We start from the raw sequence: 27,271 nt of genomic DNA, 5'->3' as shown, positions 1-27,271 counted from the left end.
TTTGTCATCTCTGCAGTCTAGACTTCCTTTCACGTTGCTATTCTTACGTACAGAGAGGAAAAATGACCCTTCCACCAGTGGGGGGAGTTTCTACCATCAGGTTTATGACATCTCAATAACTATCTCTCTAGATGAAGTCTTAGATGTATTTCTTGCTTAATTCAAAATTTTGTGTGGCACCAGTAAAACAAACAACCCATGCAGTCTTTCTGTCTGGTGCCAGTCAAAGGTGGAAGAATAATCAAAAGGAAAGTCTCTATAGTAATGCAGGGAGAACTTGTCCCCATTTAAGATAGAAGCTAAGAAAAGGATACTGTTTTGTTGCCAAAATTCTTCCAGCTAATGCACATATAAATCCCTTTTTGCCTGGATTCCTGCCCAGAGCTGTTTCTCACAACTTCCCTTATGTTTAAAAATAAAAATTGCATCAGTGAGAAGATATTCTTGATGAGGTTCTGTAGCATACCTCTCCCCTCAGTTAATTTGTGTGAATTATGCTGCAGATCATGATACCTCCACAACTTACAGGTTTTTCGCTCATGCATCATTATAGCCAACATATATTGCCAAGTTATATTACCATCAATCTATGAATAAAGAGAAACTGTCATAAAACAGAATAGATGGTGGTTTGTTCTCACTTCCCATCACTCTAAATTGTCTGTATATTTAGGAATAAGGAAAGGTGTTAATTTCACAGCAAAGATTTGGATCAGTGCCTGCTTAATTATGGTACCTTCCCCTTGCCTTGCCTAAATGCATTTAATCCATTCACAGTAGCCCATTTTCCCTATCTTTTATATTCGGACATATCCCCAGGCCTTCAAGATCCCCCAGCCAACAGGGAACAGAGGCTTCTCTTTTAGTTTCAAGCTCTCTGTCTCTCTCCATTTCCCTCAAGGATGGCCAAAATCTGCCCTGTGAAATTATCCCTGACTTGCCAGCAGGGCCAGGCACAGCAGTGAGGGAGCTCAGCAGATCCGACTCCGGATCATTTCTTCAAAAGAACAACATCCTCCCAGCACTCTTCCATAAAGAGGTGCAGGTGTTTTACTGACAATTGAGAGTGACAGGGATTTGGCACTATGTATCTGTCAGAGGCACCTTGTCTCTGAAGAACAGAGCACTCTCTTACACCTTGAAGAAGTTCTGCTATAACCACATAAGGAAGACCATCAGCATGATTTATCCTTAAAATGTCAGGCAGGTTCGGTGAACTGTCCAGGTGTTGCACAGCCCACAATGGCTGGTGTGCACTTGCCCTTAGAGATGCTACATACAAATATTCAGGATGGACAAAGGGAAATAGGTATAATATTTACAGACTACAACAGTTCTAGGAGCCAGTAACACAGATATGCAGCATGTAAATGCAATTCTAATAGCTGCTGCCTGAAATACTTCAGTCAGGAGCCCTGAGAACATGTTTAAGAAAGATATTTTCTTAAGAAATACACCAGAGTAAGAGAAATACTCTAAAGACAGTATTTTTGGAATATTTTTTTCCAAGTATAAAGGTACAAATTTCTTTGTACCTTTCTTCCAACCTATGTCTTGATTTTTCCTTAATTTTATGGGGAATTCAATGGGTTTTTCCCTTTTTTTTATTAAGGACCCAAGAAGCAAAGCAAAGGTAAGTCAAGTTGATAAATGAGAAAATCTGAGTGTCTGCCACTATGGGTAGTGGACATGTTTTAGAAAAAGAAACTTTCAAAGTGGTACTTTCCCCTGCACAAATACATTTTCTTTCTGCTTTGGGTTTCTTGACTCCTGCAGAAAAAAAATAGTGACATGCTGCTATACCAAAAAATAATCTTGCTTTCTCAACATATCAAAACATATGGATAACAGACTCTTTTCAAGTGACTTGGCAGTTCAAGACACACTTTTTATGCAGACTCATACAATTCTTCAGGGTTGGGTGAAGCCACAGCTTCACTAAAGTCAGTGAGAACTCTGACAGCCGTTTTGACAAAATTTTCTCTGGTGCCTTGTGTCAAGACATACCTGTGATACACTGAAGTTTAGAGTCTCTAGACAACAGAACTGATGTTCTCAGCATCAATACATCCCAAAGTGCTGAAACTCCATGAAATTGCATGGACATCTCTTGAGGAGAATGGGGACACTCCAGTGTTGTGTCCCCAGTATTTGACTGCATGTATATATCCCATTGATTTTTCAAGTGAAGTCACACCAGAAGAGCACTATTACACTAAATACCCCTGCCAGCAAATTTGCACTTGTGATGCATTGAGCTGGACAAGCCACACCTGCCTCCTGCTGTGTTCAGAGCCATAGTATCTACACTTGGTGCAAGCAACTCCTACAACAAAGCTTATTTTGTCTACAGCACACAGATACTTACACAATATGAGCCAGGTTTAGAGGTTTTTCAGGCTGGTCAGGGAACATTGGGTGCAAAGGTTCACGGCTGGAAGCACAGCTTAAGGACTTGCTAAGTGCATTAGTTAGCTTCTTAGCAGGTGATTTCTGGGAGGAACAAGGAAGGTAGAGGTAATCTGGACAAGTAAGGTGCATACTGTTTCTGCTATAGGAAGCACAAAACAACAGGAAGCTCTAACAGCTCATGTACCTATGGACTGACATCCCCCTTGCCCCCCTCCCATGCAGAGAGTCTGGTAAGGCAGAAAGTTTGGGGAAAGACTACTCTTATCTTCAGCAACCTTTAGAGCAGGCTGGGGGGTGTATCTATAGGGACAGTTGCCAGGGCTTTTTTGCAATGCTGCACTCAGGCAGTGTTGAAGGAAGAAACAGTTTGTGTCACCTGGACTGGTGCTGGCTTGTACCTCACCAGCTTGGGAGTGCAAGGAGGACAGATCAGAGTATGCCTGTCCCTATAGATACACTGAATTTCCCTCCTAGACATGGGCCAGGCACTAGGCTGCTATGTTCTTTCCCTCGCTAGTATTTCCCTCCTCACCTCCAGTGTTTAGCTGTACACCTGTACTGTTTAGCTGCTATTACAAAGCTTCTCTTGCACCTCCTCTGGCCACTGACCACAATGGGAAATCTGGGACACAGAATTGTGCCAATTGTGCCATTGTGGCAACAGGGCATCAAAAGAGGCTGACGTACTGTCACTGTCACCAAAAGATGGGGAGGGTCCGTGCAAGAAGCATGATTTTCACCAGGGAGTTAAAAAAAAAAAAATCAATCAGTATTGTCTGCTTTGTTTGGAGACTACGCAGTTGAGGAGTAAACTTCCCTTCTAAGGAAGGGCTCTGAGATCTTTCAGATCTGTGTGAGGGACTCTCAGGAATTCTCTGGGTGTCTTTTAGACTGTGTGAGGGACTCTCAGGAATTCAACTCAGCTCTCTGTGATTCGGCTTCTCTGCCAGTAAAAGAGGGTTAGTGATCCTTACACTGTCTCCTCTCCCCAAAACCCAGCTCTACAGGCTGAAATTTAGAAGTCCTTCTGGAACTTGACAGAAAGGGTTTTGTATTTGTGCATACACATCCTGCATCAACTTATGATTGTCATCAAGTCCATAATGAAATGTTTCTATTAGAGAAATCCAACCTAAATATGTAAAGTTCAAGCTCTTTCTCTTTCATTATAAATACAATTTCTCTCTGAATCAAGAACAGTTGATTTTCACTGCACCTATGAACACTTCCAATCTGCATGTGGAGCTCGATACTGATGCATTATGGAGAATGCAAACTAGGTTTGAACAAATGCTAATGAATGCTACAGAAAGGCAACTTCAAACTTGAAGCAAAACATTTGTTTCTGGCAAGGAAACATTTGAAAGCACTAGGCATGTGGTCACATTTTTGTCTTCCGTTGAGCAGAAATCTTAAGTTTTCCAATTACTTCCTACCTATAATTACAGCTCCTTGGCTACAGCAAAAAATGGATTTTATAGCAAAAATTGCTGTTAAGAATGGAGTTTGAGCTACATAGTGGGCACTTTCCTATTCCGATACTAAACTCCAACCATTTGTGTCTATGCAACAAGCAGCAATTAGGACCACAAAAACAATTACAGATCCAGGTCTGCTGGGATACAGTGCAGAGCTGTATGACTGGCATACAGAGCAAACAATGTCAAATTTAACCCTTGCCTGTTCCATCAACAGAAAACCAGACATTTTAAAAGTATTAAACTTTGGAACTTTGTTAAAAAATAAACACGAAGTACTGTGCAAATGGGAGCTTTTGCTGTATGCGTAACTTTCTTTTTTTTTTAAACAATATACTTTTGAAAGGTTTGGGATTAATTAGGTTTTCTGCTGATCTCTGCATTTGAACCCTGAAGGATTATTATGATGTTCTGTAACCAAGGGGTTCTACTGGGGCTTTGCTCCAGTCCATGGAGAGCTGAGTCCCCAGGTCTCATGCCCTTCAGAGAAGGTTAAGGTTCCAGCAGCTGTTGATACTTCTCTTTCAGCTTAGAAAAAACACTGCATTATTTCGATTAACAACAAAAAGACAGAAGTGAGGTTTTCTCTGTAGTAAACACTGCTGTGGATCTGTGACCACGCTCAAATCTACAGTGCCAGGATCATCGCAAATGCTACGCATATGCTGCAGCCACTCAACTGAAAATATTGATGAATGAGCATTAAGTATTCATCATTTCATTTACATGTAGCCAAACAGAGCAAGCCAATGAGGATTTTACCGTGAGTCCTGTGGGAACGGGAGAAGCTGCCATGAGCCTGGTGCCCTGCTGCCAGCCCCTCCTGCGCTGCCCTCACCGCGGCACACACCATCACAGGCGCCCCAGATCCTCACCCTGAAAAAACCATTCCCACCTCCATGCTCTCCTGATGCCTCCCAGGGCCAGAGCTTCCCAGACAGGGTCACTAATTCAAAGCGCCAGCCTGGCTCCTGCTCCCCTGAGCCAGACAGCTGCCCAGAGCTGTGGCTGGGGGCTTCTCCGACGGCTGGAGGGCAAAGCAGTCTGCAGCGAGGCAGGAGCCTTCCCTTACCCATGACGTGTACTCTTTCATTTGGTGCTGGTTGCTGTGGGAACCGCTGGCATGGCCCCTCCAGAAGCAGTCCTGACAGAGCTGGTAATTGTGACACTGCTGGCAGCGGTAACGAAACCCCATCATGCTCTCGCTGTGGCAGTAGGAACACTCGACGGGGTGGAAGACTGTGCGGGAGAAAGAAATGGTGAGCCATAAACCAAAACAAAGAAACACCTAGCAAAATTTTATGGACAAAGCCCCGAACTGAAGAGTGTTCCCTTATTTGTCTAAAGCAATCTGCGGCATTGGATGCTGCTGACAGCTCTGACCCATGAAAATACAGCAATCTGTGCTGAGCTATGAGCAACACTTCCTACACTGGGCACCAAACCCTTCTTCACTTCTGAGCTGGTATCTGTACCTCCTGCTCACAGCAGCAAAAAATGTGTTCAGTGTCTAACAGAATACATGACAGAGTCCAGAGAACAGCCATGAAGATGAGGGCTCTCCTATGAAGACAGGCTGAGAGAGTTGCTCAGCCTGGAGAAGAGAAAGCTCCAGGGAGTCCTTAGAGCAGCCCTCCAGTACCTGAAGGGGCTACAAGAGAGCTGGAGAGGGACTTCTGACAAGGGCATGTAGTGACAGGACAAGGGGGAACAGCTTTAAATTGAAAGAGAGTAGGTTTAGGTTAGATATTAGGAAGAAACTAATATTCACCCACTGTGGATACCCTGTGATACACTGTGAGGGTGGTGAAGCACTAGAACAGGTTGGCCAGAGAAGCTGTGGATGACCCATCACTGGAAGTGTTCAAGACCAGGCTGGATGGGGATTTGAGCAACCTGGTCTAGCGGAAGGTGTCCCTGCCAGGGGGTTGGACCTGAATGATCTTTAAGGTCCCTTTCAACCCAAACTATTCTATGACAGAGGAAATTTGTATGTGGGAAAATCCACTGCTGCTGCACTACTGGGAGAAGCTGAATGTTTCATTATGCTTTATGGAGCTGAAGTGAGGCACCTTGGAGGAAAAGTCAAACTCAGCTGTATGGCTATGGAAAGGATGCAAGTGTACTTAGACATACTATTGTTTTTTAATTACTGCCATCTCATCTGTACAAGTGGTGTCATTTAGGTACCTACATGTGGAGTTGAACACTCGGCTTTGGATGCCCAGATTTGGAAAGCTGGCCATTGAAGGGACCTGTGTGGTCCAGTTCTCTGTTCAGAAGCAGAAACTGACAAGGATGCAAGTCACTCACAAGAGGACTCTAAAGCACCAACTGAGATATTCTGAAGCACTTTCCGGGCAATAGTGCTATGTCTGTTTCTCTTTCCTTGGTACAGCATGTACCCAATTTACCACAGGGTACTGAACATCCCCTTGTTCCCAGGCACCTTCTGCCTTTCTGTCATAAGGTTCAGTCTGGGAGAATTTGGATCAGTGCTGAATATGTCAGGGGTTTAATTCCTTGCCAGAATTTTGCAGCAGGAAGGGTTACTGCTCTAGGCTAGGAAACACTGTGAAGTTGGGAAGGGATAGGGATGGATGACAAGAGCTTGGGGAAGGTGGGATAGATAGGTTGCTCTGTAGCCAAAAAGGACTTGGGAATATCACCTTACCCACCTTGGTGCCTTTCAGTGGAAGAGAGATTTGTTTAGTACAAGAACACATACAACTTTTCCTTCTTTTCCTTTTATCACCAAAAATGGGTGCACACCATCCACATGGAACTTCCTCTTCAGAGGATATGGTCTGGCAGTGTAGACTTAGGAGGACATCCTTCCTAAGGACCTTTTGGCTGGTGTTTTGCACTGCACTGGACATCTCCTGCCAAGAATACTGCACGAACGGAAGCTGCCAAGCTGTTCCCTCTCTGATGCCAAATGTCACAGCTCATAAAAGTTGTGGTCTTGATAGTTTACCAAATGTAAGTGTGTCAATGGATGAAGTCCTATTGCTCTTTGCTTATCCAGAGCACAGGAGGAGACATGATCAGGTTAACCTCCTGAACACAGCAAAACTTAACCCATGTTCCTGGCTGAATGACCAACAGACTTCTCCAAATATTTTACCAGTCACTGTAAAAATAGCGCATGGAGTCAATGAACCCAGAACAGTAGCTTTTACAAAACCATCTACAGAGTGTGAAAATCATCACACCAAAATTTATTCTTGTAACTGTGTTTTGGCAGCGTGTCTTTACTTACCATTTTCAACATTTGCCAGTCGATGCAGAAGTGGTAACCACACTAGACACTGTGGCGGGGGATCAGACATGAGGGTATCCAAGAAAGTGTTTAATGTGACCTTTTTCTGCTCAAGCAAGCAAACAAACATGCACAAAAAACCAGTAATTAGACATCTCAAAATTATTTTAGCTTGTGTCTACAGAAACACTTGGGAATAAGTTTCAAACACTGTTTTTCTGTAGGCCTGATTTACTAAAAAGAACAAGTGATACTAGCAGAGCTTTTCCAGACTATTTTTAGTTGGTACAACGATACAACTGATGACTAGCAGTCACTCTCACAAGGCTGGATTGGAGACACTTAGCTCCCACTCACTTCCAGACTCTCTAGTTCTAGAGTCACTGCCTGAAGATGCTTTGTGGTTAAGGATGGTATTCAACTCTGCATGTTCTTGTCTGTTTTGAGTATTGTGTGACAAGTACAAGTGCATGTAGGGTATCACTGTGTATGACCAATTTTCAAATGAAAAATCACTGCTGATGGTACTCCAAAAAAAGAAAATGAAGGAAAATACTGGAAAGGGAGTACAAATCCAAAAGAAATACAGGGTAAGGAGAGACCAGCACAGGCCATTTGTTACTGCAATTTAAGAAACTATGCTTGTCTGAGGAGAAATGGCAACTAGTTATGGGTGAGCTGTGATTGTGGGATGTCATGTTTGCATATACTCAGGGACTGCAACTGTTCCTAAACTCTTCATGCCTTTAAGCACTCAGAGATCTATGCCCCTTTAAATTTCAAAGAGATTTAAACTCTAAGATATCCCTGTTGATTTAAAAAATGCAATCTAGGGCCTTAAATTTCTAATGTGTCTGGAAAAAATAATCGCAAATCTTAGTTCATTTGTTTTTTTCAATCAGCAACTGAGCCTTCCTTAAATAAAATTTAAGATGCAAAAATACCGAGCCCTGCTGAGAATATATGCAGATATATTTTATAGACATACATATTTAAGTAGTATCCTCATATCCAAAGGGATGGCTAAATTTTCATATCTGATTGCATAAGCTGCTGCTTTAACTTGCTAAAGAACTGTGGTTACCCCATGAGGAAGCTAAGCAGCAGTTATGCAGTGACATGTATCATCTCTGTGTGTTGTGGAATTCTTCTAAGAGCTGAGATTTCCAGATGGAGTATCTGTGCTCCATTTATACACAATTACCACCAGATGTAAATAAAAGCGTTACTTCTCTTATACGCTGAGTGATCAATGGAAAACATCTCACACTGCAACAATCTCGGGGATGAAAATACTGCAAGGTATTTGGAAATATATAGAGATGTTTGTCCCTAGGAGAAAATACCTCAGGCTACTGTGAAAATGGACTTGATTCTTTAATGAACGGAATAGCCAGAATATGAGCTCTAAATCTCACTGGAATGCTACCTTTCCCCACAATAACTGCAGTGTCCAGTCAAACACTACCACCTGCTTGTTGTATGAATTATCTTCCCAGCCACGGCGAGTGGAGAACCATTTCCCAAACAGGCATCCTATGCTGTAAGCATCAGCTCACAGAAAAGGATCTTTCTTTTGGAGATGTGGATTTCTTTTTCTGCTGTGGATGCTTGGCATGGCTTTGCTGACCAATGCTGCCAGCAAATGTCTGTGTTGTCTGCAGCAGAACTGAAAGCACAGGGGGGAAAAATGTGGAAGGAAGCCCAGGAAAAGAAGGGACTTCCAGTGCCCCATACTGCAGAGTTGAGTAGCCTTAGGTGTTCCCTCTGCTTTTGAGGGGATACACAGAGCCAGCCTAACAAGCAAACAGATGAAGAGACAAGAACAACTCTTCCACAATGCAGTGGACTTTTGAAGGCAGCCATAACTTTAAAATCTGATTGGCACCAAATAAGGCAACTTAGCTTCAGTGACAGCTTTATGGCCAAACTGCTCTGGTGATCACTGATTCTGTGGATTAGAGAAAAAAGCAGTGTCCCTTAAAAGGACACCGTCAAAGCAATTTCCATACATTTTCCTCCTGCAATTTTCTTTCAGCTGCTGGGAAAGTTGAAACTGAAAGCTGTTTTCTAAATATACACTACACACAGATGGAGTCTAGGTTTGTGGAATAACACTTAGACAAGTGCTAAGAAAATGAAGTTAGTGTCTATCTTTTAGCTTGGGGTAAATTTTTTTTAAGTGGTTTTTACAATAATAATAACACTGTTTAATACAAATAGAGTGTAACATCACATCAATCCTACCTATGGGGTAAAGTGGTGATGATAAACTCCTTTTTGAGCCACAGATTTGTATTCTGAAACATTAAGTCACTTGCTCTGGCATTTCTGTTCCCTAAATTTGCTAATGAGGAAACACTGTTGTTTCTACTTTGAATAGCCCTTCAATCTAGCAGTGGTTCACAGGCAGAGGAAAATACATGGTTTGATCAAGTAAACTAATACAATGGGGAATAATAAAACATTCCTGTAATAGGAAAAATCCTTTCAGATGTAAACTGAAATGGATTTGACACCATAAGCAGATCATTCCCAGAATTTTTTCTTTCCCTGAAATCAAAGAATCTCCATATATCAGGGGGTTGAAAGGCTTCTGGTAAGCACAAGTGATCCACAGTGAGAACAACAAGCAAGAATGTCAAACTTATTCCAAGGTATCAACTTCTGATAATGCTACATGAGAGAGTGAAAGAATGACTTGATTGTGACTGAGAGTGTAAATACCATTTATCATGGTGTCATAAAGATCTGGTTTTTTGAATCTCATTTCAAAACTCTGGTTCATCCCTAGTGAGGATGTAATGAGAACTACATAAAAGTCAATTTAAGTGAAATATTAGACTAGATTTACAAAGTACTTAGCTACCCTCCAGATGCAAAACAGCAGCTTTGTAAACCTGCTGTGTACCTACATCAGTCAGACACTTAACTCTTGTTAGCTCTAAGTGGAGCTTGTAAACAAACCATCTAATGCCTCCTTGAAGATGTTGTTTCTAAAGGTACCTTAATGCATCTGGTCCACTCAGCTAGATGCAATCTCAAAGCAAGTGCCATTTCTGATGGCTATGGAGATAAAAAATCAGGCCTGAATCACATTTTTTCAGGAAAAGAAATTCCTTTTTTCATTTATATCAACGGCATGTTCAACATGCAAAGCTTGAATGCCCTGTTGTCATGCAAGAGTATTCTTCCATTATTTTAACACAAAACTACCAGAAGTCACTTCACCATGTCAATTCTTCAACATCCTAAGAAGTGCTGTTTTAAGTCTCCCTCTGTGAAATAAGACTATTTTCACATATGCAGACATTACAATTTAAAATTAATTGGGAGATGATTCAATAAATGAATTCCAACATGCCTTTTGGTTGACTGGAGTGCCTATTGATTAGTGATGAAACAGAAAGTACAAAAAATGAGACTCTATTTTGCATGAAAATGACACTATTCCTGCTCCATTGAACTTACTTGTTCAACAGTATTCAGTTAGCAAATGAAAGGATAAGGAGAAGGAAAATACAACTTTATTTCTAACGTTGTGCCAGTTTCAGCATATTCTCCTACTATATATTTATGGAATTATACAGTGTGATGTGTGGCAACAGCCAGATGGAGAAGTGGACGACCAGCCCCAATAATGTATTAGCTGAAGCCAATTAGCTGAAGCCAATGTACTGCACTCAGTGTACCTATGGAGTCTGCTGAGCTGTGGAAAAATCTTGCATTTTCTTCAGGATAAATCCATTGCTTTCCTGACCCTATCTCACTGGTATTATTGGTAAGAGACTAGGGATTTTCTAATACATACTGATTCCCATTTATAAAAAAGTTTTAAGGTGATTTTCTTCTCACCCCTGAACTTGTGTGTCTATCAGTGGGGAAACCTGAAGTTTGATTTCTTTTTGGTGGAACTTGAGCTTTGTATGGAGAAGGTAGTCTTGTGTATGCCTACACCAACACCAACTAAGTGGAATGGAGGACTGCATGTCTTGGGATACATACATATATATAATACCTAAAGGTATGTATATAACACATGCTTAAATTAGGAGGTTCCCTAATTTCGGAACGTATAAGTCAAGATCCTGCTCTGAATCACTTTTTGACTAAGCCTCTCTCTTCATGGTTATATGGGGAACCTATCGAGACCAGTTTCCTGTTGAAGGCACCAAACCTACACACCAGAAATCAGTGGAGTGGACCTTCCCCTCATCCAGCCCTGTGTTTCCTGGGCAAATATGCACATATGTGTAAGACAGGAAGAGTCTTGGCCTGCTCAGAGGGGTGACTGAGATCCTGCATCTGTTCATTTACCTGCTGTGAGAAACAGGATTTTGCTGACTGCTCAGTGTAACCAAACGAAGGCCCCTCGAAGACAGCGGTGGGCAGCTTGAGAACCTCACGCAGAAACATGTCATACCTGCCATAAACCATCACACCACTGGAGTCAGAAATCATGGAGAAAATATCTGAGGGGGGAAAAGACAAGGAAAGAACACAGCAGCTTCAGTGTGAGCTACAGATTTGCTCTGAGTTCAGTATCATCTGATTTGAAAGACAAGTACTAAACATGTTTGGCTTATGGAAACTTCCATTATTACTGCATTTTTAATTCTGACCTCTTTCAATAGAAAAGAAGAATAATTATTTGCTGATTTTAATATTAATATTCCTGGTTTTTTTTTCTTTGTATGTGGTCATTTTTAAGCAAAGTCTGATGCATGGCATGAGGCAGTAATTTAATCAGATAAGAACGCTCTGATTTGACAAGATATGCTACATCAGCTTTTTGCCTACTGCCAGCTTACCATGTCAAATCAAAATCTTAACAATGGGTTCATTAAGTCAGTTATTATTGTCTTGGACACACAAAGCACTGAAGGCCTTGAAAATGCATTACTTTTCACTCTTCTTCATTTTTTTATGTATAAAAATATCACACTTTTATTATTGCAGAGATGTCAGTTTGTCAGCCCTTAGTTCTCTGCTTGTTTAAAATTATCCTCTGCTTAGCAGGAGATCTCTGACTAAGGAACATTTATTGTTTTTCAGGCTGTCATGTCAGCTGTTTCATTTCCAGGAACCTGGAAGGAAAATTCTGACAACATGACTCTGGAACTGCTGACCCAAAAATCATCACTGTACTTCAGCCTTCTACTGGCTGGACCCAGTTCCTATTCTTAAAGCACCTTAGGGAACAAATGGTGTTCAATTTATAATTTATAACTTTAGTTCAGTCTGCATTTGAGTTTCTACATAGAAATAATGTATTAAAAAATGGCACCAAATCTGGAAGACGAAATCAGCACCTGGGATTTCTACTTGTCTAATCAACAGCAATTTTTAAACTCAGTTTTCTTGGGCTGCGGTAGAAGGCTCAGCAGAATCACTAAACAGAAAGTCTTCCATTGCAGCTACAAGTAAACTATGCCTTTGCTATTGGGGAACTGGGAATAAATCCTGTGAAATGAGAAATCTGTTCACCAAAATACATGGCATAAGAATGCCCTGTGAAAGAAAATATAAATAGTACATAAATGTATTGTTCTTCTAGGTGTGAGAAGACATAGATGTTATTAAAAAATCAGAAGAAATTGTTAAATGATGCTTCATGATGTTGAGGCACTTGTCTGTATTCCGAATTCAATAACCCCAATGGAAAAAAACCATAAAAATCCACCAATAAGAACCTCAATGTATGCAATTTGTCTTTAAAAACCTCAGTGTGAAGTTCAACCAAACATTTAGTGGGATTTACTTGGAGATATACATAGTGCAACTCCCAAACCCAGTCATGAAACAGTAACTTATTCTAATTCCCTCTTTTCTACCTGTATTGTTATTTCTCCAACAAAAACAATTGTTAACAGGTAAAAAACATCACTTACATCTTAATTTGTCCATGATTTTTCCTCCACAAAGAGTTGCCAAGGCCATTTTGACAGCAAAAACGGAAATTTTACCATGTCCTTCCCTGTTCAAAAGTAGAAAGTAGACATATTTTATATGTCCATTTTACAAGAATCTGTTCAACTAAAATGTATTTTCTGACATCACTTACTGTAATGGACAATATATGTGGATTGACATACAGAGAAATAAGACCTCTAAAAAGAAAGTTTGTTTTGTGGGAACACACATCAGTATGCTGTTCTGTAAAGACCTCAGAGCAGATTTATTACATATATGAAGCTGAGTATTAAACTGTTTATCTCATTATACACGACAGTGATAATTATTACTGCTATTTGTGATACAGTAGCACTGGGAGACACTTATCACACTCATGGTTTCCCTATCCCAAGTGCTTTGGGAATCTTTTGGACCTAGAAGATTGCAAGTAAGTGAAAAAAATCAACACCGGGAACAAAAGTGAAAAAAAGAGCAAGGGCTCATATCACTGCACAAACTTCATCTGTACCTGCCAGTAGGTCCTTTTAAATGATACTCATTGTCCTGCTACAGCCGTGACGGTCCCCAGTGACCACCTGCCATCCCAGAAATCTTGGTTTATTTGAGCTGCATGAGTGAAACATGACTTCATACACTGCATGGCACACTGAGCTCCTAAAACACCTATCAGCCCCAGTTTAGTGTTCAGCCCCTTTCCAAAGATGAGAATGAACATGCTCTCCTAAGTTCATCTGCTTCTTAATGTTAGTTTTCTTGACATCCAAATGGTGAAATGTGGTTTCTCTTGGAATTCTCTGAATCTTACTGTAAGGCAGTAGGAGTCCAGAGTTGTACTGGAGCAACTTCTACCCGTCATCTGATCTCCTTGCCATTACTTCATAGCTTCCCACATGAATTAATGATATTAATTAATGACATCAGTGAGAACATGTCATCATGCTTTAAAAAAGAGACAACCAATATTTCTGAGCTTAGCAAAATGGCAGCCATGTTTCCTTCTAAATTCTACTGACAGAACTAATGACAGAGATGGATGATAAAAGTTTTGTGTAAGTTTTTGGAAATGGAGTTTCTGTGATCTTCAGTCTACTCTACCAGGGAACACAATGTTTATAAGGGATTTCCTGTTTAAAGTATACAGTCATGTCCTACATAAAGAAGGTCTCACTCCACTGGCAACAGCAGTATATAGAAATTTAGCTCTTCATCAGAATTTTTAAAATTACTCTGTTCATTGTCACTCATAATTTTAAGGAAGAAGATTGTGTCTGATCAGAACTAAAGTATGAACTGATTCTGGAAAGACCTGGAGCCTGTTGACTATGTCTCTCTCTCTGCTAATCCCAAACCAGACTAATGCAGTGACATATACATGTAAGACAGACATGAATGGGATATTCACATACGTACATTGATGCATGATGCATGCTTCATGCTATACTCATCAAGTCACTCAGACTTTAGAAAATGAGTCAGTTCCCTAAGCTTGACTAGGTAATAATCTTTAAAGTTCATCGAATTGGACTTAGTTCTATGCCAGTGTAACCCATAATTCTAAATATTAATTCTAATTATCCATTACACTCATTTAAAATTCTGCTTTTTGCCAGAAAATCAACTAGAAATACAGGCAAAAAGTAATAAATCCACTACTACAGTAATTAAGAAAGAAATATTTACCGTGTTCTTTAATGCTGACTTTTGTGCACACATTTTCCTTACATTGAGTTCCCTTTGACTGGCTTCATAAGATTAAAATCACAGCATAGGAATTTCCAGACTTCTGTATTCCCATCCTTTGTTGATTGGATTCTGATTTGTGTAAACCAGACTTAGCACTGCTATGGCTGAGAATGTGGTCCCTTTATATTATTTTTGTGCATGTTACCCTTTAGACCCTTAGGAATTTTTCTGCACTGTTCCATCATAAGGTTTCCATCTGCCTTTAAAAGAGCTGTTATACTAAAAAAAATAAATGCTAAGTAGAAGCAATGACATTATTAAGAAGCAATGGAAGATTTAGAGATGAAAAAAAAGCCCATGTGGAAGTGCTTCAGATTTAGATTATTTTTCCCAGGAGGTTTAGTTACATTTACTAATAGGATTATATTCTTGCATGGCAGACACATATCAACTTGGCTTCAGCTTTCCACCCTAGAGCCATTGGCTTTTCCCATACTCAAACAGTTATGGAAGAGAGGAACAGAAAAAGAAAAGATATCATTTATCTCTTCAATCTCTCCATTTGAGTTGGTTAGTTTTGACACTGTATTTTGTATCGGTCATTTGTATTCCTAAAAGCATCACGAGAGCCAGTATAAACCCAATCTGCCCTCCAAATATGTATGTCCGTGTGTGTGTGTGCATATAGACACGTGCATATTTAAATACATATAGCTGATGAACAGACAGGGTAATGGGGCCTAAGACTCGCCAATATCATTTGGATCCAGAAGTGCCCTAAGCTATGTCTAAGCACTACAGATGCCCTTGACAGGCAGCACTGGGGCCTCACAGTGTTTGCTGTGCAAAAGCAAATGCTGAAGCAGTGGCTCACAGCAGCGGGAAGATCGCGGCAGAAGTCAGCGTTCCCTGAAAGCAGCTTTGGACTGGCTAATGCAAAGAGAAATAAATTTTACTAGTGGAAGTAGGAGAGGACAGAAAATATTTTGATTTTATATTGCACCTGTCTTGCTGAGGTTTTTCTTCAGCAAGAAAAGCACTAGAAGCGTAAATGATGTCAAAAGCAAACCTTGAAGCTGACGTGCATTTAGCAACAATACAGGATGGAGTACTTAGGAAAGGGATTGATGGCCAGGGTTAAAGGTTATCTCCTGCTGCTTGGGGAAAGAAGGGCAAAAAATAATACATGCTTTTAGACACCAGAGCAGAGCAGAAGGTTTCCTCTTCCACTGCATACTTGCAGAGAGAGACAGCCTGTCCCTGGAGCAAGGAAACCCCACAGACTGCCTGACAAAATCCACAGACCGTACAAGGCGGAGTCCAGCTCCAGGGCCTGATTTTGCCTTTTGGTTCACCAAGGAGAGTGGTACCAAATAGATGACACTGTCATTTGTCAGGATCTCTAGCAACACCCATACTGAGACAGCCATATGGAGGGGGAAGCTATCAAGAAATAACATCACATCTTTAGAAACAGCAAATGTGTCCCATGAAAAGGACATTGAGAAAAAATGATATTTCTCATTAATGAGGCTTAAATAGTGCTCCCCTAACACTTTGAGGTATCTTTTGCAAAAGTAACAAACTTTCTTCAGCTGTTGGTTACTACCCACTGTAATCAAGGCAGTCAATTCTGAAATGTCAGAGGCTGTAATTACAAATTCGCATTTTCACAAAGAGGTTTCAGAGACCAAATTTTATTGACGTTGAGCAAAAATCTTTCATGTAGGAGAGCAAAATGCATGATGTCCAAATCTCTGAAATCCATTTTTTTTTGCTGGACTTCCTTTGTAAATGCTTTTGTGGCTTTCAGTGAGTAGCAAAGGTGGAGAAGAGAGGGAATTAAACACTTTATTGCTCTGAAAAGATGAATGAACAAGTTGTATTTCCAAAATAGATATTGATCATCTTTATGTACTGAAATCAGTACAATTCAAATGTTCATTTGATTAAACAAGGGCGTGAATACTTCCTCTTTTCTCTGTAGAAGTCAAGCCTCCCCCAACCAGACAGGGTCTGTTTCACAGCCCAGGGCCCACATCTCCATTCATAGGAAAGGGTATGTCAAGGAACAGAGAAAATTCAGCTATTTTCTTATCAGTTAAACTTTGCAGCAGGAATAGCTGGAGATGATCTACAGAGTATTTCAGAGTCTGTTTAAAAGAAGCTTTTTGGAGAACGACTTGACCGAATGAGGCTGACATTCCACCTTGTTGCCTAGGCTTTGACACCAGCCTGGGATCAATTTTTCAGGAAGGTTTGAACTTGTCAACTTTTTATGTAGTAGTTGGCATGCCAGTGAGGGAAGTGTGCTATTATTTCATAAAGCCAGTTAATCACCTTAGGCCTTGAAGCAAAAGCTATTGCCCAATTTTAACGTGTGGTTAAAAACATAGATCAGGCATGTTTCTGTCTAGATTTTTTAAAGTCTGACCACCTCATTCTGCTCACTGGTTTTGGTCTGTCAGGGTCATCTACCACCTGACGCTGACTTCCACACACTAATGATAAATTAATTGGAGAAGTGTTTCTATTTGTGAATTTTGAATTTGTTGGCTTGCAGTTTTATAAGGTTGTACTTTAGCTTAGTTTTAGCAGCATGAAGGAATATAACACTGAGTGTCATGTGAAATTCTATACACTATAATTTTTCCCCACTCTTCCTCCCTTCAGGGTGGAGCAGCAGAGAAATATAATTATCTGTAGGCCTAATGAATCCCCAAGGCCATGAAAAAACCATAAAAAATCCAGGATGCAAGCACCAGCAGTGGCCAAGTTGGCCCAGATGCCATGGCACTACACTGTGGTTCCTTTTATGTTTTGCTAGCCAAGTTTTAGCTCCTGAGAAGACATCTGTATTGCAGGCCTAGGGAAACACTCCTTGCCAGAGGGCAGAGAAACCTGCCAGGTTTTCAGAAGGCTATAAATGAAGGAAGAGGCTTTGTTTAAAGTTTGGAGGATCTTCAGCCAGCACAGTACACAAAGAGCAACATATCTACTAAATAAATGAGACAGTGACAGGCTTACTAGATTTTAAAACATGAAATAACTTGTCCCTTGTGGTCCTTTCATATATGTTAGGTCCATTTCTCCACTTTCTTTGGATTTCAAACGGGACATGAGAAACTGCACCACCTTCTCTGGACCTGCAGTGCCTTGCACTTGGCCTTGTTAAGCCTCATGAGGAGATTCCCACAGGCCCACTCCTCTGGCCTGCTGAATCCCTCTGGATGGCATGCAGAGCGTTGCTCCTCTCTGAACATGAAACCACAAGAAAAGACCTTGCTCATCATTCCACCAACTTCTAACTTCTGGCAGAGAATGATCCTTCTGCTGCACTGGAGGGGAGGGAAAGGAGCAACATGGGAAGCAGAGATAGCAGCTCTGGTTAGACTCCAGAAGCTCTCACACTGTCCCTGTACCATCTAGAGCCACCTCCCTCCCTCAATTTCCCAGAAACCAGGAAACCTGAGTGGTTGTTAAACCAATATTCAACCCAAAACTTCAATAATATGAGTCATACTAAAGGGTAGGGCACATTTTGAGAATCGGATGGTACATCTGTATTTGTGACAGGTGTCTAGACTTCCATTACAGTACAGAGAGATCTAGCTGACATGTATCTCCATGAAGCCTGAAGTTAGGTATCTCAGATTGCACATGAACCCCATCTCATATGTTTGGTGTATTTAATATGGGGTGATAGGCAGCTAGTCCCTATCTCTGACCCCAGAGCTGGGAGCCTCTTCCTAGGGATTCCTTGGGTGTCTCTGCTCTTCTGGGAAGTGCATCCCATGCACTCCACTCAGAGGCAGCACAACAGACTGAGCTGCTGCCTGACAAATGGAGTGAGGGTGACAGCTTCCTCACCCTGGGGGGGGCCTGATGGGAGCCCAGAAACAGGTCATGAACCACAGCACATAGGATGTTTTCAAGGAAAGCAAAACCTTACCCCCTTAAAAACATTCTCTGATTCCCTCCAGGGGATAAATTCCTCTACTCCATTTTGCTGCAAGTAACTGTGTTGTGTAGCTGAGATCTTTACTCCTTTACAGTGAGCTACAAAATAAGCACATTATCACAGGTCTTGCTTCCACAGTCCAGGGTCTTTCCCTGTGTTTACCAGCCAGGAAGCAGTTTACTTGTGGCATGCAGCAATAAATGCATCTGGCCATTCCCAGAATCCCTCAGTGTTCTTGTCACAGCCACAATGGTATGAATTAAAATGCCTGTTCCTTCTTTTATTGCCCTTGAGGGGAGGAAAATATTCCTGAAGGTTATGGTTTCACAATGGATTGGCTTCTTTTCTTCCCCTCGGAGGGGCCGGAGGAGAGGTTGAGTGCAGCCTTCTCATGTGGAACATCTACTTTTTCTCCTCATTGCCATGGTGACTGAGCCACTGGCTGGTCTGGCACCGAGAGGTGCTCAATGACACCCAGTACCAGGGCAGCAAGACAGAGGACTGGGAAGAGAGAGGGGAAGCATCCTTATTTTAATGTTTAATGGCCAGTGTTTTCTGCTGGTGAATTTTCAAAAAATAAGCCATAAAGCAACAATATCAGCATCTGTCAGACTTAACCACTGTTCTCCAATAACTCAGTTTTGAGGACTGCAAATATTGCAGTACAGGTTGCCAACTACGTATTCAGAAACTGTAATAGGTATACACAGAATACACATTAATGTAAGTGGCTTGCTCTATCTCAAACTTATTCTTTTTGTAATATGAGTCCCATGCAGTAATAAACAACATGAATTTCATCACCTCCACGTCTTTAATCCTATTTCTGTCATGGTCTCAAAATCATGCTGCACTGGCATGAGCCAGAAAAAAAAATTGCTTACAGCTGCAAGAACTTGCAGGGAAATGAGCTCTTTCAAAATAATGAGCTATTAACCCATGGCACTGCTGTAGAGGCATTGCAGTGGTGTCAGCCACTGGTGTGTCAATAAACAACAAGCCAAATTAGAAGCGCATGTGAATTTGTTTCTGTAGATAATTCTTCTTTGATATAAACTGGAACAAGTCTGAGTAGCTTGGATGAAAACACAGTTGTGCTGAATTGGGCTCGAAAGAAAAGAAAGCAGAGGCCCTCAATTTAGGTTGTCTCCCTAGTTAGCACTATTCACATGCTCATTATTTGGGACAGAATTGAGCCTGCTCAATTGTTCTCCAGAGATATTTCTGGAGGAAGTAAAATCCTTTCACCAGTTGGGAGAGAGAGGAAGGAAGGCAGACTTACGGATCAAAGGCCGCTAGCAGGAAGTTGAGCAGCAAGCTGATGGATTGCTCCACGTTGATCTGATGGGTCGTCGGCATCCGCTTGTTGAGCTGGTAGAAGATGGTTGAAATCACAGCTTCCAGGCGAGCCACGTTCAGTTCGATGCTGGGGTCCAGGTTGTTCAGGGCGTTCTCCCGCAAGGCTTCTATCACATTCCAGATGTCCACCAGGTGCACTAGGGGACAGGACAGAGAGACTCAGCTGGGAAAACGTGCTCCTGAAAGCAACTGAGACAAAGAGTCACCTCCTCCTACGGGGTGGGGAATAACACCACCGTGTACAATATACCTCATGAATGATTAAACGAATTAATGTGTTTTCCATCACCAAATATTGAATCTGGTGGAGGAATGAGCAAATAAAATTAAAATCCGTTAATAAGCAAACAATATATTGATATTACTAGTTGTAATGAGTACAACCTCACCTTGGGAAATCATTCCTCATTATATAAAGTATTCAAACACAAGTCCGTATTTTAAAGAAATCACTGAAAGGTAAACATATGCTAATTGTTTTTCTGAACCATGCCTTTATGAATCCCCATTCAGAAATTACTCTTAGATATTAATTTGCATAGCAGATGGGCTTTTCAGAAGATCCTACGAATACTAAGTGCTTATCACATACTGATATTTTGAAAATTCTTTTCAGCAATTTGTATGGAAAGCAAAATATTTCACAGAAACATAATTGTTATTGAGTCATGGTAGAAAAGCTACAGTTAAACAAATAACACATAATGAAGTGATCCTAAAGTCATATTTTGTGTCATCTAAATATATTTGCCAAACGATTTTTTAAATCTCTCTCTTTGATGGAGTCCTGGTCTAAGCTGAATTTGATGGGGGCTGTTTTTACCTAGAAGGACAGCTTAAAGGACAATCTCTGCTCACCCTTCATATTGTACCCAAACAGAAATCTTGTTTGCATAGCACTTATTGTGGCAGTATGACTGGCTTGCTGTGGATTGCCATTTCCAGAAGAGGTGGACTGTGCCAAAAATAAAGAAAACCCTACAGTAATTTAAAAATTGGATTTAGTTCAAACCTGAACTCAAAGGTTCATCCCTTTATCTTATGTATTACCTACTGTCCTACTAAAGTGTCAATAAAAAACAAATCAGGAGCCTCAGGGTGCAAATTCTTTTTTTCATCAGAGAAACCACTGCACAGTTCTCATTACACAGCATGGGGATATGTCTTATGATGTATCAAGAGCTACCTGTATGTGGGAGGAGATTTGTTTTTTGGTGGATAGAGAAACTTAATTTAAATCCTTCTCATTATATTTTTACTTGATTGGTTTGCAGGTGCTGTCTGCAATGTGACATGATGGTCTGATGGCAGGGAAATGTAAGCTGATAGTAGATGGATGATGAAATGAGATACATTTTACTTAGTCTAGAATTTTGCCCTATGATTAGGTTTCCCCTCTTTTGCGTCAGGACTAAAAAGCCTCCAACACCCTGCTAGTGCATGTGTAAGCCCAAAGAGGAAGATACACCACAGATGAGTGGTAACAGCAGCAGCAACTACTTCAGGGACTAGACAAGGTACTTTTCCCCTTCTTCTTGCTGTTCCCTAGCAAATAACTGTGAAAACCTAGAAGATGCAATTCCATTGTGACACCGAAGTACTTATTTTATCTCTGTATTAAAAGGAAACCTCTATAGGCAACCTTGTATGCTGGTAGGTTGCCTTCAAAATGTTATCCTGAATTAAGCTGATGTATTGGGTTTGCATGGCCAGGTTTAGGTAGCAGGGTGCTACAGGGGTGGTTTCTGTGAGAGGCTTCCAGAAGTTTCCCCCATGTTTGGCAGAGCCAATGCCAGCCCACTTCAGGATGGACCCACTGCTGGCCAAGTGTGCACCATCCAGAAATTTCTCGAGGAAGTGGTAATGCCTCTGGGATAACATATTTAAGAAAAATTTAAAAAAGGGTTTTGCACAGTTGTAATTACTGCCAGAGAATAGCAGGGTGAGAATATGCGAGAGGAACAGCCCTGTACACAACAAGGTCAGTGGAAAGGAGGGGGAGGAGATGCTCCAGGCACTGGAGGTGACATTCCCCTGCAGCCCATGGTGAGGCAGCTGTGCTCCTGTACCCCATGGACATCCACGGGGGTGCAGAGATCCACCTGCAGCCCATGAGGAGCAGGTGGGTGCCTGAGAGAGAGCTGTGAACCTGTGGGAGGCCTGTGCTGGAGCAGGGTCCTGGCAGAGACCTGCAAACCTATGGAGAGGGGAACCTCCAATGGAGTAGTGTCCTTGTAGGACTTGGGACTTTGTGGGGGACCCGTGCTGGAGCAGCCTGTCCTTGAAGGACTGCACCCTGTGAAAGAGTAACCAGTGCTGCAGCAGTTTGTGAAGAACTGTTGTCCACAGGATGGACTCTGGCTGGAGAAGTTCACGAAGAACTGTCTCCCATGGAAGGAATCCCAGGCTGGAGCAGGGGTAGGACTCCTCTCCCTGAGCAGCAGCAGAAACAACCTGTAATGAACTGGCCATAATCCTCCTTCCCCATCTCCCTGTGCCACTGGGGCAGAGGAGGTAGAGCTTGTGAAGGAGGGAGGAGTGGGGGAAAGGTGTTTTTAAGGTCTTATTTTACTTCTCATTATCCTGCTCTGATTTCGTTAGTAATAAATTCAGTTCATATCTCTAATTATAATCTGTCTTGCCTGTGATGGTATTTGGTGGGTGATCTCTCTCTGTCCTTATCTCAACCCTTTGTTTTATTTGCTTCCCCTTCACCAGCTGCAGAGGGGAGTGATAGAGAGGCTTTGGTGGGTGTCTGGCATCCAACCAGAGTCAACCCACTACAGCTGGGTGGGTGGAGTATACAACCTCTGAACTCTTCTGTTTGTTTTCTAGCTGGTGGAAGAGCAACTTCCCCATAAAAAATCTGGCATAGGTCTCAGATCCTTTTAATGCAGTCATTCCCATTCCCACTCAATCAGTTTTCACTGTCACAGAGGTAATCTGGATAAATGGAAGATGAATGATCTCCAGGAAGACAGCTGGCATGTAATAACTGACCCTTTCTGGGCAGCTTCTCCACATGGCTCAGAGGCCAGAGAATGGAGGAAGTCACCAGAAAGCAAGCCATTGTCTGGTCCAGGAGAGAAGGGTTAATGAGCATTCCACCACATAAGGCAGCCAAGGGAAGTACCAGAAATACAGAGCAACGTGCCAGAAGATGCAGGAACAGGCTGGACCACGTGCATGTATTTTGTGGCAGTACTAAGAGGGAAGGCCCGGCAGAAAGCAAAAGATGAAGCCTGATGTTTCCCTCAACGTCTATGGCCATGGTGGCTGTCTCTGGTCATTCAGACCAAGCAGATGAAGAAGGTGCTTCCACCAGCAGTTTCACCAAGTTGGCTTCCAGTTATGTGTGCAAACCATCAAACATGAACTATAGAAAGATAACAATGTGAGAAATTACCAGGCTTAACAAATTGCAAAAGACAGTCATGCCATATGCAGGTGGCTCACCTTGACTTGAGGCTACACTAACAAGAGAGCAGTCCAAGAAACAGAACAAACAGGGGTACCAGCACTACTGACCAAGGCAGAAATTATTAGGACAACCTTATAATAAATACTGAATAAGGATGTAAAATCAGCAACATTAGAGCTGGTGGGAGAAGAATAAACAGGGACAGGCTGCTTATCTGGGAGTGCATGAGCGTGGTAGTGGAGAGTGGAAAAGGGCATTCTGAAGGGTAACAAATCATGTCATCAGAACTGCTGGGGTACCTTTCAAGCAGCCTGTGCAGGAATTGTTTTGACCATACATGTTCACTTCTGTAGTCACTGGAAGCTGTGATGGTTTCCCTAACATTGATAAAAGGTTACCCACGGAGGAAGAACCAGACATCCAGACTCCCTAACAGTGAGAATTTCATGCAGTAATTAAACTGTAATTGCTGTAGCCTAGTAGTGGAAAATTCTTGAATAAAAGAATATGGAGGAAAAGAGATGGCACTATGAATAAGGCTGAAATGGGGGTTGGTGTCTTTATTCTTCACATGATCTAGTACTGATACTATCTGGCTATCAGATTTTAATGTGGGATTTTTTGTTGTTTTGTTTTCCTACTGATATTATATTTCTCATAACACACTCACATCCAGAGTTAGTTTTGATCATGGTCTTGAGAAGGAAAATGTCCAGAGGCTAGCAGACATGGGACTAATAACATCAGTATACTAAACACATCTGAGAGAAAATTACTGGTTTTATTGTTAACTCTAACCTGAAAGCCTCATAAGCTCCCCTGATGTTCATTGGTATGCCAGAAAGGTAGGGCACAAGACTAAGAAAATGACTTATTGGAAATTACACAGCTGTAAGAGTTCCCTACCCACCATGAAATATTAGTCTCAAGGAACTGCTGTGTATTTGTGCTATAAATAATTTTACTTGGGCTCTTTTTTTTTTCTACAGAAACACTTCGGTTCCACTTGAAGCTGAATAAACAACAATCCTACTGTGCTATTTTATTTTGCTTTTTATTCATTAATTTTACATATATCTAAGAGGCTGAGAAGTAATATTTCCTGGAGGAGGAGATGGAAGATGGACATGAGCCAGACATTTAACAAGAACTACTAGTTTTGAAAATACCTGCTCAAATGTCTAGCTCCAAATCACAAGCAGAGTTTGTTAGGCTGCTGTACAGATGACTGGAGTCTCTGACCTTTACTCAAGTCAGTTGTTATGGACAAGAATCATGCAGCTAAATTAAATGTAAAAAACTAAGTGTCTACTGTTGACCGGTGAGCAAGGCTCCCTCTCATGTCAGTGAAAGAAAAAAGCACCTTAAAGCATCTGTTGGGAGACAGGTGGGATGAACACTGCTTTGAATCTGCCCAGATTTCTTCACTGACCACAGACAAAGCCTAAAGCAACATGTTTACATGAGACATGTAACCTCAGACCTGGTAAAGTTAATTGAGTTGAATATCACACCTTCCTCCTGAAACATTAAGAAAATACGTCTTTACTAGTCTGACTGCTACATGACCTAGAATAATTCAGGTTTTATATAAAATATGAATAATAAATACTTCAATCTGTATGAACAGCTATCAGATCCTGTCACAGTCACTACCTTTCACATTGCATCGCTTGACCTTGTGCAGATTACATTCAGGTGTAGTGCCCTACTGATCACCTTGAATTCTATTTTTTTTTTAAGGTTACTCACATATTAAGCAAACTTTTACGTACTATATTATGCTGCCAAGTCAACCTGTCAGGATTGGCAAAAGGGAAGGTAAAACACAGGACTCTGCAAGCTCCACTCGTTTGCACTAATAGAAATTTATGCCTATAGCTAATGTGGTATCTGTATTCTTTTCAATGTAATAACAGAATGTCAACCTTGCAAACTTTGCATAAGCCTACATTCCTCATCTTCTCTTCTATCCATTTTCCATAATACCTGCTATGCTCATTTATTTATTTATCCATCCCTGAGACTGTTTTAATCTCACTGAAGAAGGCATATCTCCTTACTTTGTTTGCACAACACGTAGTGCAATAAACCCCAAATCTGATTTCTACATGCTACTATGATACTAACAAGAAGAGTTTGCAGAGTAACAAAGCAGCATATAAATGCGGGAGAGCTTTCTCTCTCCTAAAATCTGCCTTGAATTCCGTCAAGAGACTAACACTCCAAAAGTTTGTTTTTGACTTCTAATTGCTGTTGTTGCTTTTGTTGCCTTGCCCACATTTCCCACTGAAAAGCGAATTATGCCTCAGCATGTGAAATATGCCCCTTCAGAAACAGATTTGGAAAACTAGAGAAATCTGTCAGTTGTTTCTTCAGTGCCAGCAGATGATCACTATGCAGTAGGAGTAAAAGCTGCTTGTATCTAATGCCTGTGTGATACAAGGCAATCAAAAATCATGAAGCCCAGCCAACCTTCATGGACCCTTCAGAAAGGCCTCACGCTCTGTAAACAGCACAGCTACCCAGGTGTAGATCTCACTCATCTGCCTCATGTCTGAAAAAAAATGTAGGCAATCTCCATAAGCAATTGCTAAACTACGTTTCCCTTTAGATTTCCTGTGAAGTGATTTCTAAAGTCACAGCTAAGATAAAGCTCTGCATTGTTACATCTTCTATGGTGAACACTGTCTGCTAATTTAACTTCTATGACATTATGTAATATTTAAACAGCATCATAGGAGGTTTCATATTTGAGCATGCTCAGTAAGAGACATTAGTGAATGTAAATAAAGTTCAGTGTCCGGACAGAAGCGGGATGACACAGATGAGGAGCATTACAGATGGCTGCCATTCACTCCACAGTAATCGCTACCAAAAAGTGCCCTCTTTGAGGAGACCCAGGCTGAACTGCAGAGAATTAATATTAATGCATGAAAATACACTCCAAATAGCAAATGTTATTTCCTTCAGTGGACTCCTTCAGCTGTTAAAACAACGTTTGGAGAGTGCCTGTTGCCAGCGCATTGAGACAGAACTGATCAGTCTCTCCCTGCAGGATGCAAGGGTGGATGAAGATGGCTGGCTCAGTTTGAAAGGAGTTTTGTATTCTCCTCAGTTTTCAGATACCTTCAAGTTTTACATCCTGTCCTTCTGCCTTTACCTGTGTTCAGAATACCTCTTCCTTTTACTTTTTACTACTTTTATAATGAAAACGAGCAACTAGTATTTACAGTGCAGAATTCCATCACCTACAACTCTGTCAACAGGTCAATTTGTGCAAGAGATGTACCCTGGATACATTTAGAGAAAACAGACTTTAGCAATCTTATGTTGCTCATTTGACACACGTGTCAGTTTTACTGATCTTGATCCTCCCTCTTTTCTTCAGGTATTTCCTAGGTTCTTCGTTCTTCATCTTCAAAAAACCAATGTATTTTTAATTTATTGTAACAAGTAACTTTAATTTATTTGCAGTAAGTAATTTTCTCTTTGGTAGATACAGTATCTTAATAACCAAAATGAGAGAGAAGAGATGGACTACACTCCCTTTTTTCAACTCAAAGCAAAGACATTAATATTTACTTATGCAGTGAAAAATGAATTTTTCTCTCCATCATGCAATTTATAATTATGGAAAGGCTGTGAGATACAGATAATCTTGGATATATCACTAATCTCAAATGAGGCAGATTACTTCAAACATCAGCTGTCAAGAAATGATGTTGCCCTAAGCAAACATAAAAATGAAAAAACTGTAGCAAAGTTTATCTTCTAAG

The 27,271-nt window shown here is 41.1% G+C and overlaps 1 protein-coding gene across 17 annotated transcripts in view; it reads right to left on the bottom strand.

Moving 5' to 3' along the window:
• Nucleotides 1-27,271, bottom strand: part of DTNA (dystrobrevin alpha) — a 222,528-nt gene that overhangs the window by 47,345 nt on the left and 147,912 nt on the right. For all 17 annotated transcript variants that reach the window (XM_039550262.1, XM_039550263.1, XM_010401202.4 and 14 more), the window contains 6 exons: nucleotides 19,995-20,208; nucleotides 13,044-13,129; nucleotides 11,470-11,624; nucleotides 7,153-7,258; nucleotides 4,963-5,129; nucleotides 2,369-2,493 (listed from right to left, as the gene is read on the bottom strand). In XM_039550262.1, the coding sequence (XP_039406196.1) occupies nucleotides 2,369-2,493; nucleotides 4,963-5,129; nucleotides 7,153-7,258; nucleotides 11,470-11,624; nucleotides 13,044-13,129; nucleotides 19,995-20,208 (853 nt within the window). The remainder of the gene's footprint in view (nucleotides 1-2,368; nucleotides 2,494-4,962; nucleotides 5,130-7,152; nucleotides 7,259-11,469; nucleotides 11,625-13,043; nucleotides 13,130-19,994; nucleotides 20,209-27,271) is intronic.

The sequence above is a fragment of the Corvus cornix genome, chromosome 2 (genome assembly GCF_000738735.6).
Source record: "Corvus cornix cornix isolate S_Up_H32 chromosome 2, ASM73873v5, whole genome shotgun sequence".
NCBI lineage: Eukaryota > Metazoa > Chordata > Aves > Passeriformes > Corvidae > Corvus > Corvus cornix.
This window is presented reverse-complemented; position numbering and strand designations above follow the sequence as displayed.